We start from the raw sequence: 16,702 nt of genomic DNA on the forward strand, positions 1-16,702 counted from the left end.
TCAACTGGACCTGCTTATCCCTGAAGGTTACTTCTACCGCTACTCTATTCTATAGCATAGCCTTTTTTACTTGGCCGCTTCCGCAAACCAAGCGGAGCAACCCGCCCTCTTCCAAAAGTTTTTCCAAAAGTCTACTGGAACTGAACTGCAGATCCCACGCTCACAGACCGTGGGTCTGAGCTGGTGAGTCCAGGACATCCCTGCGACGCAATTGAACCCCATGACCTACTTGAGCGGCTGTTTATCTCGCCGGCCAGTCTTGTTGAACCTGGATTGAGGAACAACTTACATCAGCCGCTAGAACGTGTCGCGAAAGGACAAAGATCCAGCAGCAGTATGGGCTGAGAGGTTTAATCAAACTCTGCTGGCTTCAGAGATCCGGGAAGTATGTCGACGATAAAAGAGCATGTCTCGCAAGTTGTTCTCTTTAAGAACTGGCCGGATTTCAAAGGTGTTTCCGGCGTTTATTCTGTTATTCCGGTCCCTTTCGGAATGATCCAACTCCGATTGAGCTGTGGAAAGTCTGGTTCGTGATTCAATGAAGTGCATGACAACCAAGATAGAGGCGCGAGCTCGTATTACTGATTCACTGTCTGGGCTGCGACCGTTCAAGAACATCTTCGTGATTCACTAATGAACGGCGTGAGGTATTTAAGGAAGGGAGCTTGTGATATGTTTCTTGTTTTCGTTCTAGAAATGGACACTTCAAAATCATCAAGACTGTGCAGGAGCAAGTTCCATGATCACCAATGGTTGACTTCATGCCTCTCCCAAGGTCTGACAACTATGACGTGAATGGGGCAAGATATCTCATTCACTTTTCACTCCCAGAAGACTCCGAAAGGTGGCATGTTAAATGCATGAATCTTGCAGCACTTGCTAAAGATGATCCGGATTGGGGATGGGACACGTCTGATCCTCTGCCCGACGAGAAGTTTGCAAGTATAGTACGAGGACTCGAGCAACTGAAAATGGACAACATCAGCATTAACATCAGAGATGACTCAGAAGATGTCGTCTTGATCACAGGCTTTGACGACGCTTACAGGGCAAGACAGAATGCAAATATGAGAGTACCGGATCTCGATGACGATATCACGGAGCTGCTCTCTCAATTCCGATTCATCGCCTTCTTCTTCTGTGAGGTCGAGTTGCTCACTGCTGTTACTCACTATTGCCATGGAGACTTCGAGTTTCCTGGCAAGAACTTTGCGAAACTTGTGAAAAGAATGCCTCAGGTCGGCCACAGCTTGCAAGAATGGGTTGCCCCTGGCAAAAGACAGCATATCATCATCTACTTCAGCCACAAGAACTATGAGGATATCCCAAGATCAACAATCAGCCTATTCGACAGATACGACATGGACCAAGACCCAGAGTTCCTCTTCATGAGTGACTACGCGGCTAGCTATGATTTGTGTGCTTCTGAGTCACGAGCGCGGGGGGAGCTGCTTCCTCAACTACTTTTCGGACTGGACGATGACGCTTCTGATGACGAGGATGCTTCTTCGTCGGGGGAGTACTTCGCAGATCCTAACCACGATGACATTCCTGGACAATAAGTAAGAATGAACAAGAGAAGAAAGGGCCAGACATGGTATATATTCAGGCAGAGAGCGAATCCTATCTTCTTTTGATTCAACATACTATCTTCATCGAATGAAGATATCATGATAAACGTAGATTTGGGAAAATTCATTTACGTTCGGTGGCATTGTGACTCTAAAGAGGATGTAGTAAGACTCCAAGCCAAAAGCCTCACACAGCTATTTCTCTCGAGAATGTCGAGGATATCTCTCGCCCTTCATTATCATTACGTTGAAGATGAATCTCGTACCCTCTGGAATGACTTTCAGCATGTTTCTACGACTCTAGTTTAGCTTGATCTCTCGAATATATGAACCTTGTCCTCACGAATAGAAAGCGTTCATGGCACTTGCTGACTGACAGGTCATTTATGAGCTTATACAAGACACAGAGAGCCTGTATATACTTCTTGATATTGTGGATATTTGAGTAGCCCATCTGCCACATCTTCAGATCGTATTAGACCCGTGGCGTTACACGCAGGTAGAACCCGTGGTTCTAGTATGAGTCCCTATCTCATATGGAGGATGCCGAATTAAGTATCATAAGCCAGTCATCATCATTTTTTACCCTCACAATTTCCAATACTCAGTCGTTTTGTAAGCCTTCTCCAGTGTTTCACCAGCAGACATTGTCCCCCGAGCGTCGATGCCGCTACGGCTGACAAGCACTTTTCTCTCAATATCAAAACAATTGTCGACGCTCGTTGGAGTACAAAGATCGTACAGCCTTTTGACTGTCATGTCGCAATATTTCCCTTCTCTGAGAGAAACAACATCCCATCCATCAGAAGTTGTGCTGTTGCATACAAGTGAGGCTTCATGGCCCTCGGCTTCTGTCACGATGAGATGGCTGGGATCGCGGTTGGATCCTCGTCGCCTGCTGAGAATATTCTCAGTGTGGTTTCGCCCTGGCTCCGTGATAGAACGCCGCAGCTCCTTGATCGTTTTGATGCTCTTGATCTTAGGCCTGGTGTAGACGCTTCTGTCCCATTCGACTCTGTCGACAGCCAACTCGGGACTTTTGTCGCAGCCCTCCAACCCTGTCTCCTTGTCCACATCATACTGGAGTGGTGGTTTGAAGAATGGAACAGTTCCGTCTGGCTCGAGGCGTCTCCACCAGCCAAATCGTGGAGTACTCCTGCAAAGGTACTTCTGCTGATCCTTGCGGTACATCTGAATCTTGGAAGGTGTTCCGAGCATGTCGTTTACGTGGAAGCTGATAGATCGAGGATAGTTATCGACGATACCGCCAGAACTCATATACACGCATTTTGGGTACTTGTCCCCAACTTTGCGCTGGCTGAGAAACCACTTCGCACCGCAGTACATGGCGAGGTCGCCGTACCATGTGGCACTGAGTTTGCCGTTGGAGACCTGGACAGCTGAGATGCAGATGGTCTCAGAGTACAACTGAGATACCATCACGTATTGCGCTGTCGCCATTGGATCTCTATTCTGGGTGTGTGGGATCTTGTAGATGTTGTCATTAGGGTCGTTGCTAACCGGCAACTTCTTCCTGTTGTCCTCGACCCAGTGTTGGCCGATTCTTCTTCCGCCGTCGTCCCAGAGTGAGATGAAAGGCTCAGAACCCGACGCTTCCAAGTTGGCGCCATCTCCAGTGACAATAGTCACCCAGGTTTCTGGTATGTGTTTGTCGGGAATGCCGGCATCGTGGGACCACTTGAACGGCATGATGAGGTTATCTGGCCCGAAGAGAAACCCTAGAATACGGGCTCCGGCGGCGAGGTTAACGTTGACCATTCTGGATGTTGTGGAATGAGAAAATCATGATCAGATCACTGAAGGCAGGGAGTTGATGGCGTTGAGGCTCGAAGCGTGGGGTTTCGGGCTTCGTGGGCAGAAAGAGGAACAGGGTAGCCAAAGCTTTTGATCAGGATTCTCGGGGCTGACTCTGTATCATGCAGTGTTCATTCACCATGGGTTTTGAAATTTCGGAATATTTCTCCATGAGGGATTATTGGTGGAGCTGACGTGTAACGGCAGTCTCCCTACGACGAAAGTGGTCGTTACATTGCTTTGTTGCCTGTCCCATCTCCGGATGCCACCATAAAGGGAGAGACGCATGCGTCTCGATACGAGTATTAAGCGTTCTGCAGTACCGCACATCTGGTGACATCTTTCAGAATTTGTCTCCCGGTGGTAACAACGTGAGGGGGGCTTTCTTATTGAAGCTCTCTTACGGACGAACGGCGGGTTCGCAAACGTGATGCACGTATCCAAAAAGCTTCATCCTGTACGCATGTCTTTCACACATGGTCTCACGCCCTTTCACCAAGGTCTCAGGTAATGGAATTGAAGTCGTTCCGTTTTGGAAGGTGAATACGAGTAACTAGAATGGAGTCTTTACATGGGGGCCGGAGGATCTGGCAATGCAGAGAGTCACTGGCAGTCTCTCATCAGTAAGGTGTGTGTGTGGATCAGCGTTGTGTTGAGCTTATGCTTGTGCTGTATGCTTCCCTGTCTTGAACCCCAGTCCCGTAACATCTAACAGCCTGAATATGTGTTGCTACATCCGGCTGAGCTGGTCTTGATGTGTGAACTGTGCTTGCTGACTCCATCCCAGTATTCATGAGATTTCTCACTAGATGACTAGTTTCTGCGGGAAATCTCGTCACTCAAAACTCTCAATCGATTCTACGTAATATTCTCTCAGGATGATTTCCTGGCAAATGTTATATAGTCATTTCTACGGCTTTTGGGGGCGACACTCATTGTGACGTTCAAACTAGACGTTTCTGATTTGTGATAGCCATCGTACATCTCCGGAACTTCATCGCCTAAAAGAGTGCTGGTTTAAGCTTAAGCTTGATACGGAAACTAGTCGCCCCCTTCGTTGCCATCCAAGAGCGCACCAATGATGTAATTTGGAGGCACGCATTATTCCCTCTATGGAAGGCTTTCGGCGGAAAGTGGTAAACGCACGAGGCAGCTCGGTTGCCGAATTTGAAGTGAGCCTTTCACAATCATAGGATGGCATTGCGTCTAAGAGCCAAAGTGTTTAGTGTGGTCAGCAAGCGCCAACTCTACGCCTGGAAGCTTTCGAATGGGGCAACAATGTGAAATGGAGAGACCGAGATGTCCGCCAGTCCCAATGGCATTAGGTAGATAGGCAAACATTCTCGTGCTAGCGTGGCTAATGCCAAGATGCGGCGGCCGTTTCTTTGTCGTGAGCGTTCTGTTTTCATTCTGGGAAACACAGTGGAACCGCGATGGCTTGGCCCAACGCACCGTGTTTGAAGAATGTCTGGCCTTAGCCATCCCACTGGAGAGTATTGCACTTCGCGAGGGCTATCTCATACCGGGAAGAAGATCTCAGAGCCAGACGTGGTGAGCCGTCTTGATCGTACGTAACCCTCATAAAACGATTGTGAAAAACTAAATCAGCGGCTCGTCGACGAATGTGGCTGTGTCATTGGCCCGGGTTTATGGCCACACGCATCAACGCACCCCATACGAGAACGAAGCTGCTTCAGGAACAAACTTTATAACCGTGCCTCGCGGCGTTGAAACTTTTTAACCTGCATAAGAAGTTTGCTTAACGGCAATAAGCTTCAGAGTATTCTCCGCTAGCCAGGGGCCGGAAACGACCGAGAGGGACCAACCATGTCACAATGAGGCACCAACAGCTTAGAACGACCAACGATCGCAGGTCATAAATCATGAATTTTCTGAAATCGTACCTATGTACACAGTACCAAGTTTCCCCCTGTCTCCGGCCAAAGCCATCCCATACCACACCAGGCACCGTCAACCCCTTATTCGTCACAATTCGGTATTAAACCACCAGAAAGAGTTACCGAGTAAAAAGGTTTAGATTGATTACCCACGAGCAATGAAATGACCGTTATCGATTTGAATCCAAGCTGTCTGTTCCCGTGTGATCGCTATCTCCGTAGTGTACGCTAAACTCAATTCCCTGCGCAAAGTGACTCGTCAACACAAAAGTTCACTCGGCTTGATTTCTCGACGGAACGGCTAGGGGCAGACCCGCCGCTCCGGCCGGCTTCGGGGGAGGGGCGACACCGGGCTTCGGAGGCTGTGTGCCGGGCTTGGGACCCTGCGCACCGCCAATGAGAGCACCGGCCTCGATGGCTCCCGGGGGTGCGGGAGCCGGGCTATTTGGGTCGGAGCCTTTCTGCGGCGCGGGAGCAGCGGCCGGTGGTGGCGGCTGCTGGTTCGGTGCTGCGGGGGTACTGCCCGGCTTGGGCTTGACACCACCCGCAGCAGCACCAGCAGCACCACCTCCGACCAGAGCCCCGGCCGCGACGGCTCCGGCGGGAACGGGAGCGGGTTGGTTGTTGTTTACTGGAGGCTGTTTACCTTGAGTAGCGCCAGCTGCGGCAGCACCTGCGTTGGCAGCGCCAGCACCAGAGGCCTTCTTGGGAGCGCCTGCGGGAGGAGCATTTGGAACAGCGGCGGGAGGTACGGCGGCAGGAGGAGCGGCGGGCGGAGCAGCTGGTGGAGGAGCAGCCGGAAGAGGCGGGTTGCTGGCCTTGGCTGGAGGAGTCGTTGCCTTCGCCTTCGCCTTGGCCTTCGCCGGGGTTGCAGCCTTCGCAGCCTTCTTCGCGGCCTTCTTAGCCTTCTTCGCCTTCTTCTTCTTCTTCTTGCCGAGGACCTTCTTGAGCAGGCCTAGCAACTGCCGGGTCTGCAGCTCGGTGTCGTCGCCGCCGCGGGCGGCCAATGCAGCATTAGGCTGTTCAACAGCAGCCACATCGCGACCGTTGATCTGGGGAATGTCGGCCTGGGGACCGAGTTCACTGATATTGTTAGTAATTATGTAACCTGTGCCTCCCGTCATGTGCCTACTTGAAATCTCCTCTGGCAACGTCCGTTCCAGCTGGGGCACCGTTGATGCCGACCAGCAGGGCCGAGGCGAGCAGGAGTAGGGGAGTTGAGAACCTCATCGTAGTGAGTGAACTAAATATTGACTAATAGTATAGTGAAAGAGAGATGAAGTATCCTTTGACCAAGTCAAGCTTGGTGGCTCAGTGGGGGAAGATTTTCTCGTATCTGCAATGCCTTGGGGGTGGGCGTGAACTGAGGGACCTGCCTGCTCCATCAAAGTAGAAATTGGGTTGGGCCATCTTCCTTTAGTAGTTTCTCTGAATGGCCTCGACTGTGTATTGTTGTCAGGGATACTCTACCCTCGTCCAAACCTTGGGCGAAGTCGTCCACACTATCCCAACATGCGGGTGTGCCGATCGATTGGTCGCGATTTCAGATTAAAATTCGCCGGAAGGACGACTCGCGAATCTCTGAAACCAGTAATCGCAACTGCAGAGAAGAGAGAGATGCCAGAGTTCACCGGTTCGAAGTGCCCGACCCCGCGTGGATTCACGCCTCCGCATGTTGCCGGATCGACGGGGACGGGGATATCACCTTGCATTGGAGTTTGTTATGGATCAGCGCAGATGAAGGCATTGCCCTGCGTCGCCCGATATCCTGACTTATTCGGGCGAAGTGGCGTTTCGCTGTGGTGTTTCGGGGGTGGGGAGGCTCACCTCGTCTGATGTCGACGATAGGCAAACTCCTGCAGGAGGAAGCGAGAGACATCGATTCGTCCCATCTGATGTCGTTTCAGTCCCCCTTCATTGGTGGTGTGCCTGAAAGGCGAAGCTCCTCACAGTCTTCGGCAAGCGGAGCCCTGGTCTTAAGCTTACATAGGGCACGATGTTGCGAGCGACCGGGGCATCCAGGCAGGGGAATGGTGGTCATTGTGGAGGGGAGCCAACAGGCGGTTCGACTTCGCCCGATGCAAGCTGGAGGCTTCGGGAACCTTGCACCTCTCGACCTTTCCCTGATTCTGACGATAGTTGGAAGTTAGGTTTGTGTTAGTTCCACTTCGAAAACGTTTTGGAAGTCAGAGGGCGCGCTGCGTGGCCTGGGTCTTGGTTGGCCACTGCAGGCTGGGAAGTTATTCATCGTCTGCCGAAAAAACTAAACTTCTCAGCCCATGCGTGGGAGAAAATTGTATTCGCCCGGATCCATCTCGTCCTAGAACCCACGTTGTCCCTCGCGCGGGCGCGCGGAGAAAGGGGGAGAGATCAAGGGCAGCATAGTTGGATTAGCTTGCGGCTCTAAGCAGAGTTTTGCCTTTGCTCACGCAATGCCAATCTTGTGTCACGAACGAGGCAAAATCGACGTCGACTCCATGATGCGACTCCACGTCGTTGGCAATCCCATATCCACAATCGCGAACAGTGCTTCCTTGAACGTCAAGCGGTGCTCACAACGGTGACAGCTGCCGTGTGGAACGACAGTGGGTTGCTTCAGATGGCGTTGAGAGAAGGCGCAGCATCTCGTAGCGAACCGCAGTGCAACAACAGACAGGAGACAGTCAGATGACAAGACCGGCGCTCATTCCTGTTCTCATGCGGATGCCGTGGCAGTTCCATTCGCAGTTGAGACGGCAAAGCAGATGTCCGCTCACGGACGTGCCTCGGAGACCAGCAGAACATGGCACGACCCGTGTGTGGTGGCCCAGGTGAGGTGCATGAGTGCGCGGGCAAGCATGGTGCGAGTTCATGTGTGTCCGACGGTGCTCTCCCAGCGGCTTGGGATGCGCCCACCGGGATCGACGCCAAGCGAAAATCGTTTCATGCGCCTGTTCGAACGAGGGAGGATGGGCAACTATGGCCGACAATGGCTTGCCAAGACTGGGTGTTTGGGACTCTTGCATGGGGTGATGGGTGATAATGGGAGGCTGTCTTGACTTATGCGGAACGAATGAGCGTATCAAAAGACAGGATGTTATTTCTGGCGCATATGCAGGTACGGCGACGATGGTCCAGTGATATTCGGAGCTTTGTGATCTCGTGTGTATGTTTATTCGTGAGTGAGGCGGCTGTCGTGAGCGAACAGAGTTTCTGAGGGCTGTCGCGGCTGTTCCGTCGCATCTCTTCGCCTCGGAGCGGAGATCTCGGCAGTATCAATAAGCAAGTCATTGGGCTTCCCGCTTCAACACATACCGCGAGGATGTCTCCGCGCAGAAACGCATCCCACGGCAAGGCAAGGACCTGTCGCAGCATTGTGAGAGTAGAGCCCTTGGAGAATCAGCGTGTGGTCCAGGCCCCCTACTCTACACAGCCACATATGCATATTCGGCGGGGAACGTTTGTTGCACGTGTGAAAAGACCCCGGCGGATGTCGCTATTTTCAGGATTAAACATGCTCAATTAGATGGGTCCATGATCTCCCAATCGGATCTAGCCAAGCTCTGGGCTCAGTCTCGTTACCAAAAGAAGGGTCTCTCAGAGGTGCATGACCGAGTCAACGAAGGCCTGGAGATGGTTATGTCATGGCGTCCGAGAGCGAGGTGCTGCTGACGTACGCTCGTCAAGCATGAACAAGGGCAGGAAAACTGGTCCGTGAGGAAGTGAAGGCATCACGAGCCATTCGCCATGATGACATAGGCAGTCCGAAGGTTCCGACCGCGAGATTCTGGTGTCCGGAGATGAGCCGGAGTTGGTCCGAATCCACCGCCCGGAGTCCTTGCCGCCCGGAGGTACGTACCGGTCTCCACCAACGGAGTTTGCCCCGCAAGTCACCGGAGTACAGTCCTCTCTTCCCCGCGCGATCCTTCTCGGTTCCCATCAGCTTGGTAAGACACTAACTTGGCTGGGTGTTTTGTGCAACTCTCGCGCTCAATAATCACCTGCATCCAATTGCTACCGATAATGGAGCTGTGCTGAGGAACTGTCTCTCCGCCCATGCTGCATGTAACCGAACCACTTCCCAATTATTTACGTCATGACTTTTCTCCCCCGGCTCTTATCAGAATGAGCTGCCTGTCCGGGTCGAGGACGCAATCAGTCTGTGCCGGCTCAAGCTACGCGATCCCCGGAACTGCTTATCACTTGCTTGCCGTTGTCGGTGCCGTGCCGAGAGAGACACTAAACCACGCGATGCACCGGTAAACCGTGCTAGACATGCAGGACGAGATTGGCCTGACCGGGATATCAACATGCATTTATATGTGCTCGCGTCCAAGTTATGGTCCGAGCAACCTCAGGAGCCCGTGAAGCATCACTCAACACCAAGCCAATTGAGCTGGTCCCAAATCGCCGACACTTGCCTCCCTCTCCTCACCCTTAAATATGGCTGTGCAGCGGCCGTTTCTGGCCGTGGCTCTGATCTGGCTCAGATTCGCCAGCATTGTGAGCTGCTTGACTGGTGCGTGTCGGCCGACCAGTCACCTGTCTCACGTTCGTGAATTGACTTTCGTCTCAGTCAAGGGCACCCCGTTCCCGAGTCTCATTGATGTTACCATCGATGAGCTGGCGGAAGGCCTGGAAAACGGCCTCTTCACCAGTGTTGATCTTGTGAACGCCTATCTCGGGCGCATCGGCCAAGTCAACAGCACACTGAATGTCGTGACGGAGGTGAACCCTGATGCGGCGTCCATCGCAGCCGACTTGGATGCTCAGCGGGCCAATGGCACCATCAAGGGACCACTTCATGGGATTCCAATCCTCATTAAGAACAACATTGCGACGGCTGACCAGATGAATAACACTGCCGGATCATGGGCTCTAGTTGGCGCCAAGGTTCCCCAGGACAGCTTTATGGCGAAGAAGCTTCGTGAGGCTGGAGCGATCATTCTGGGCAAGACAAACCTCAGCCAGTGGGCAAACTACAGAAGCAACAATACCAGCAACGGCTGGTCTGCTTACGGCGGACAGGTTTATGCGGCCTACTATCCGCAGCAAGATCCCAGTGGAAGCTCGAGTGGCAGCGGAGTGGCATCGGACTTGGGACTTGCCCTCGCAGCGCTGGGCACTGAGGTTTGTTATCATTGAGTGAATGATTTCTCGTAGCTCAAACTGACAACATGCAGACTGACGGTTCGATTGTCTCTCCTTCACAACGCAACAACCTTGTGGGGATCAAGCCCACAGTCGGCCTGACTTCTCGACATCTCGTGATCCCCATCAGCGAGCACCAGGACACCATAGGACCGATGGCCCGGACGGTCAAAGACGCAGCTTACATCCTCCACGCCATTGCCGGTGCAGACCCCAAGGACAACTACACGTCTGCAATCCCCAATAACGGCGAGATCCCCAACTACGCAGCCGCTTGCGACATGTACGCTCTTCGCGGCGCTCGCATCGGCATTCCGCGTAACGCCATAGAGCTCTTCTCCGACAACACCACCGGCACGGAGACTGATGCTTTCGAGGCAGCCCTTGAAGTCTTCAAATCAGCCGGTGCGACCATAGTCGACAATGCCAATTTCACCGCGGCAGCCCAGCTAGCTAACTCAACCTCGGAGACGATCGTGTTGAACGCAGACTTCATCACCAATCTCGCAGCCTACCTGGCCGAGCTCAGCTTCAACCCCAACAACGTGACATCCCTCGCGGATGTCCGCAATTTCACGCAGTCATTCGGTCTTGAGGACTACCCAGACCGCAACACGGCCATCTGGGACGACGCCCTGGATGTGCAGGGCTTCAACAACACAGACCCGCGGTTCTGGGCCGCGCTGCAGGAGAGCAACTACCTCGGCGGCGAGGGCGGTCTTCTTGGCACGCTGGAGAGGCACAAACTCGACGCTGTGATCCTGCCGACGAGCTTCTCCAGTACCTGGGCGGCCATCATCGGGGCGCCGGTCGTGACGGTCCCGCTGGGGTTCTACCCGGCGAATGCAACGGTTATCAAGAATCGGAGGGGCAATCTGGTTGACACTGGCCCACACGTTCCGTGAGTATATCGATGGAATGTTAAGCGCTTTGCCATCAACTGACAGATGTTAGGTTCGGAATCAGCTTTCTTGGGGCCAAGTTCCAGGAGGCGAAGCTCATCGGGCTGGCGTACGCCTATGAGCAGAGGACGTTGACCAGGTCCAAGGTCCAGCCGTACATCACGCCAAACATTGAGATTGGCGACTATGCTGGGTATTAATTGAAGTTTGTCCGACTGCGAACGGGTTACCTTTACAAGATTATGATTGTATTTCTATTCTGCAGTGCTCACGGATACCACAAAGCCGTTGAAAATGCCTGCTGCATTCAGCCGGCAAGCCATCAGACCTCTGTCATTGTGTATTTGAGCGTATAATACAGAACCACATTGTGTGCATAGAATCGGATTCTTGTGCGAAGAGACTCATCAAAAGAAAAGGTTCATGAAGCAAGGAGGGGTGCCGCGAACATTCCGAACCGTCCCCGGCCCGTGTCCCCACTAGGCACCGAACGACCGACCCGGTTATCTGAGGTCCGCCTTCACGGACGAGGAATAACAGTTGAGCGTACATATTTCCTCCAAAGATGTCAATCGTAGTCACGCCATGTCGCCGTACTACATTGCAGCCCATGTTCTTGTACTTTTTCAAGCCCAGCCACGTCCAATCTTTGGAGGTTTATCCCCCACTATGAAAACTTTGGTATGCTTCGATAGATGCCTCCTAAGCATTGCAGTGCTGTTCATGAGAACCAGGTCCAGGTTCGCAAGAATCTTGTCAACGGCACATATTTAATAGGAGCGGTAAAAGTAGCAAACGCAGTCTTCCTGATTACCTGGTGATCGAGCCACAGCCTCCGGAGAGTGCAAAAGGAAGGGTAGTGCTGTGAGAGAGAACCAAAAATACAAAAGAATTCATAGCACAACCTGGTTTCGATCCAGGGACCTCTGGGTTATGAGCCCAGCGCTCTACCCCTGAGCTATTGTGCTTGGAGGGTTGATGTTAAACCTAGTTTTAGTCACATACATAAAGGTTTAATGAATGTGACTCATTGTGCGGTGGAGAGTATTTTCCACGCTAACTCAACACAGACACAAACAAATTTAAAGCCGATGATCTCCGAAGGGCAGTGTCAATGCATTTCTCGTCTTTCAAATCACATTGATTTCACCGTCAAATTCTGACGAAACTATTATGCGCAAAATCATGATGCTTGGTCTAGATTGGGATATCTATGGAATGACTAGGCGGACCAAATCGCCTTGGTATATTCGCAGGACATGATATTCAGAACGACAGTAAAACACCCTTTTTCTTTCTCCCATTTACAGCAGCCACGAGACGAAGACTCTGTAGAACCATCCTCCACGGCTCTCCTTGCCGCCGCGAGCCTCCTGCTCGGCAGCCTGGCGGGCCAGGAACTCCTCCTCCTCACGGTCAATGATGTCCTTGCCGGTGTAGAAGTCGGCCTCGTGGGGCTTGACGCCGCGGGTCTTGTAGTAGAACTTGTGGCCGAAGATGAGGATGAGGTAGAGTGGGATGCCGAGGTAGCCGGTGATGAAGGTCTTGTACTTCTCCTTGCCGAAGTCGCCGCCGGTGAAGACGTCGTAATTCTTGGTGAGGGCGACGATGCAGCACATGGCCAGGGCGGCGTAGGAGCCCCAGATGCCGAGGGGAGCGACATAGGGCATGATCTCGTTGGGGATGTTCTGCGCCTTGCGGGCCTTCATCCACCAGATGTGGGTGACGAGGATGGAGATCCAGGTGAGCAGACCAAAGATGGTGGTCAGGTTGACGAAGTAGCCGAAGATCTTGGTCGAGTCGCTGGAGACGTTCATGAAGGCGAGGAGGGCAAACATGGCAGAGAAGCCAAGGGCGTAGACGGGGACGCCGCGCTTGTCGGTGCGCTTGAAAATGGCGGGGGCGGAGCCTTCGGAGGCGAGACCGTAGAGGGTTCTGCTGGCGATGTACAAGTCGGAGTTGGACGCGGAGAAGACGAAGACGCAGATGCAGGCGTTGATGATGTGAGGGACGACCTTGACGCCGGCAACCTGGGCAGCAACGACGAAGGGGGAGGCGGAGGCACCGGTAGATTGCTTGTTGGCGAAGGCGAGCTCGGGGGAGTTGTAGGGGACGAGCATGCCGATGAGCAGGACGCTGAGGCAGTAGAAGAACAGGATACGGTAGAAGGTCAGCTTGATGGCGCGGGGAACGGTCTTGCGAGGGTTCTGGGCCTCAGCGACAGTGACACCGACAAGCTCGGTACCGAGGTAGGCGAAGGTGGCGTTGACCATGCAGGACCAGAAACCGAGGAAGCGGCCAGCATCACCAGTGTCGATGTACTCCTTGAAAGCACTGGAGACGATGTTAGCGAGGGGACACTGCGAACTGCGTCGGGCACAACACATACCCAGGATCCTTCCAGTAGCGGAAGCCGGTCGCTTCGCCGTTGGGTCCACCACCGCAGACAAGAATCAAAGAGAAGAGAATGATGGCGACGATGACGATGACCTTGAAACTGGACAGCCAGAACTCGAATTCGCCAAAGAACTTGATGCCGAAGTAGTTGATGCAGATGATGACGACCAGGAAGATGGCGATGAAGACACCAGGGTTGACTCTGTCGCGATCGACCCAGTATTGGATGACGAGGGCCGCGGCGGTAAGCTGGTTGGGCGTGACGATGATGTACTTGAACCAATAACTGTTTGTGACGCAGATTAGCACTCTGCCCGAAAGGTTGCCGCGGGGAACAACATGGCAGGAGAAAGACTCACGTCCAGCCAAGCGCAAAACCAAGGGAAGGGTCGCAGAATCTCGAGGCGTAACCAGTGAAACCAGAAGAGATGGGCAGCCAAGCGGCCATCTCACCGAGACCAGCCATGACGAGGAAGACGATAAAACCGACGAGAGTGTACGAGATGAAGACGGAGCCCGGACCGGCCTGCGCAAGGGCCTTGCCGGTTCCGATGATGAGACCGGTACCGATGGCGCCACCAATGGCAATCATGGTGATGTGGCGGGCCTTGAGGCCTCTCTCCAGCTTGGTGTCGGCGCTGGTCTCGAGACCGCGGATGTGGACATTCTCGGTGTCGTCGTAGGTCTTGGTCTGGAAGGCCGTCTTCTCGGGGTCGTGGGCGCCCTCCGAAGAGGACGTCCGCTTGACGAGGCCGTCGCTCATGGTTGCGACGTGTGAAGACGACGAGTAGTGGTTCTTCTTACACGTCAAACACGGGAGTGAGACTCTCTTGTCTGTGGGAGAGGGGTATCAAAAGAGGGTCTCGATTGGGCAGACAAGAGCTCAAGGAGCGAGAGAGGGATGAGAGGAGAGAAGAGGGAATCACGACCGAGCAGTGAGGGGGGGATTGGAGGTTCTTTAATTAAGTTCTGGGTGCCGCCTCGACGGGACGGAAGACGGGGGGGGGCGGACGCGATAGAGGCGTGTACCGCATGTGAGACGGAAGCACATTGGGACTGGCATCCGGCGCACCGCACCACAACCTGTGTCCCTCCCGTTCCCGCATGTAAGAGCAGCAGAGCTCACCTCACGTCTGAATTCCCAAATTCGCCTCGCGGGTTCGTGGGCTGGACCTGGAACCTGGCCACACTAGCTTGGTCTTGGGGGTGATGGAAGACTGGGGGTGCGGCCGGGTTGGCGTCGTACGCTAAGATAGACCCCGTCGAGCGATCCCTGCAGACGCCGCCGGGTTGTGTTGGGTTGACTGGCTGCCACGGCGAGGTACCGAACGGTCCTGACTTGTATGTATTACATGTAGGTTATTGACTTGCTAGCGCGGGAGGCTGCTATCTCGCTGCTTGCCTGCGGTATCTCTATCTCTTGTGGGTTCTTTCTTGGGGTTGGCCCGGTCGTGTTCATGTTCCCCGTTATGGAGTCAGTGTCCCGCCCCGAGCTCGCGGTTCCTTCTTGAGTGTGGGGACTGGAGCAGGCAGACCGGAGGCACAGTGAGCAGCGTGCGACGTGCGTACGTCCCCTTGTTGTGTCTCCATGTGTCTCCTCAATGAGCTCCCCTCCCCGTTTCTCTGCGGCCAGCGGTTGGGCCAGCGGCGGCCGAGGGTTCTCGCGAGCATGAGGGGGAATTGCCAATGGGCAGCGGGTTGGGACTTGGAGGAATGGCGTCTGGCAGCAGCTAGGCCGCACTGGGAGACAGAGCTCAGAGAGATGGGGTCGTGGCAGGGGTGCGGTAGGCGAATGGAGGTGGTGGTCACTGGTCAAAGACAAGGATGAAGAGGGTTTGCTCTTCGGTGGCTGCGGCCAATCATGGCGGCAGAGGCAAAACGGTTCGGAGTCTGTCGTGTAGTGTAATCTGCAGATATCTCTGGCGGTGATTGGGCGCGCATCCAACGCCATTCAGCCTTGGCGGACGACACTGACGGCAGGTGAGAAGAGCGTAAGAAACTTGATCGTGCGGGGTGGGCGTGATAAAAGTTGGGGGCGCTGTCACTGTTCATCTCGAGAGTTCCAGGTGGTGATGGCGGTGGTACTTGGCGGACAAAGTCACTCGTTAACGCCAAGTATCGTCGACCGCCGAGCACGAGTCGTGAGTTTGCAACTGAACCCCGGCTGCGGTGCCTGAGATGCCTAGAGATTGCCCAGTCTCGACAGCACAAGTTGGCGTGGTGATACGGACAGTTGGGAGAAGCTTAGACGGGACAAGCAAAAGGACCAAGACGCAAAGTACCTGGAGCCGCGAGACACTCCAGTTGATCCTGGGACTCCTGGCCGAGGGGTGGGCAGCCATCAGTGGTACCAAGAAAACACCAAGACATTGGGCAAATGCAAGAGATTCCTTCCATGCCTTGCTGCTGCACGCATTCGGCGTGCCCTTCTGAAGAGCTGCAAACAGCGCCCGCAGACACGGAATTGCCATTTCATCCATGGGAACATCACAAGAAAAATTTGCACAAGAAAGAGACCTGTCGCATGTTGAGTTGCTGCTGAGACCATGCGATGCTTATCTCTGGGGCGAACTGGATGAAGATTGAAGGTTTTTTCCTCGCTAGATTTCCCTGATCGCAGATTTTAGTGGCTCCAACAGCGAAAACAACCTTGTCCTGTCCGCTAATCCAAGACGGTCCGTCATTGAAACCACGCGAATCCGCCCGTCAGATACGGGATATTTCGTCAGCCTGGCGCGGATGCCAGGAAGCGCAGCTGAAAGTGCAACAACAAGAAACGGTACAGGAGAAAGCCTACCTGCCAGAGCAATCACACTTTTGAATTAAGGTGTCCTTCTAGAGTAGCAGAGGCGTGGGTGACCCGGACAAGGCGCACCTCCAACACGCAGTTTTCCAGTGCCTCGGGGTGTGTTGTGTTGCCAGGGCCATCTTCTCCTCCACCACACCACACACCACCATGACCACCGTCTTCATCTCCAGCAACTCACAG

General features: G+C 53.7%; 4 protein-coding genes across 4 annotated transcripts; 2 read left to right on the forward strand and 2 right to left on the reverse strand.

Moving 5' to 3' along the window:
* Window positions 1-749: 749 nt before the first annotated feature.
* Window positions 750-1,562, forward strand: GCG54_00012661 (uncharacterized protein; the record flags this gene model as incomplete). The annotated part of the gene is made up of 1 exon (XM_045412536.1): window positions 750-1,562. One exon carries the CDS (start codon window positions 750-752, stop codon window positions 1,560-1,562), a length of 813 nt encoding a protein of 270 aa, XP_045267241.1.
* A 597-nt stretch (window positions 1,563-2,159) lies between these two features.
* Window positions 2,160-3,350, reverse strand: GCG54_00012662 (uncharacterized protein; the record flags this gene model as incomplete). The annotated part of the gene is made up of 1 exon (XM_045412537.1): window positions 2,160-3,350. One exon carries the CDS (start codon window positions 3,348-3,350, stop codon window positions 2,160-2,162), a length of 1,191 nt encoding a protein of 396 aa, XP_045267242.1.
* A 6,356-nt stretch (window positions 3,351-9,706) lies between these two features.
* On the forward strand, window positions 9,707-11,516 carry GCG54_00012663 (putative amidase; the record flags this gene model as incomplete). Its single annotated transcript, XM_045412538.1, has 3 exons — window positions 9,707-10,393; window positions 10,447-11,315; window positions 11,369-11,516. The coding sequence occupies 3 exons, from the start codon at window positions 9,707-9,709 to the stop codon at window positions 11,514-11,516; spliced, it is 1,704 nt and encodes a 567-aa protein (XP_045267243.1).
* Window positions 11,517-12,620: 1,104 nt separating this feature from the next.
* Window positions 12,621-14,476, reverse strand: GCG54_00012664 (Dicarboxylic amino acid permease; the record flags this gene model as incomplete). Its single annotated transcript, XM_045412539.1, has 3 exons — window positions 12,621-13,650; window positions 13,706-13,999; window positions 14,073-14,476. 3 exons carry the CDS (start codon window positions 14,474-14,476, stop codon window positions 12,621-12,623), a joined length of 1,728 nt encoding a protein of 575 aa, XP_045267244.1.
* Window positions 14,477-16,702: the final 2,226 nt, after the last annotated feature.

Source organism: Colletotrichum gloeosporioides (genome assembly GCF_011800055.1).
Source record: "Colletotrichum gloeosporioides strain Lc1 chromosome Unknown consensus_24, whole genome shotgun sequence".
NCBI classification, from domain to species: domain Eukaryota; kingdom Fungi; phylum Ascomycota; class Sordariomycetes; order Glomerellales; family Glomerellaceae; genus Colletotrichum; species Colletotrichum gloeosporioides.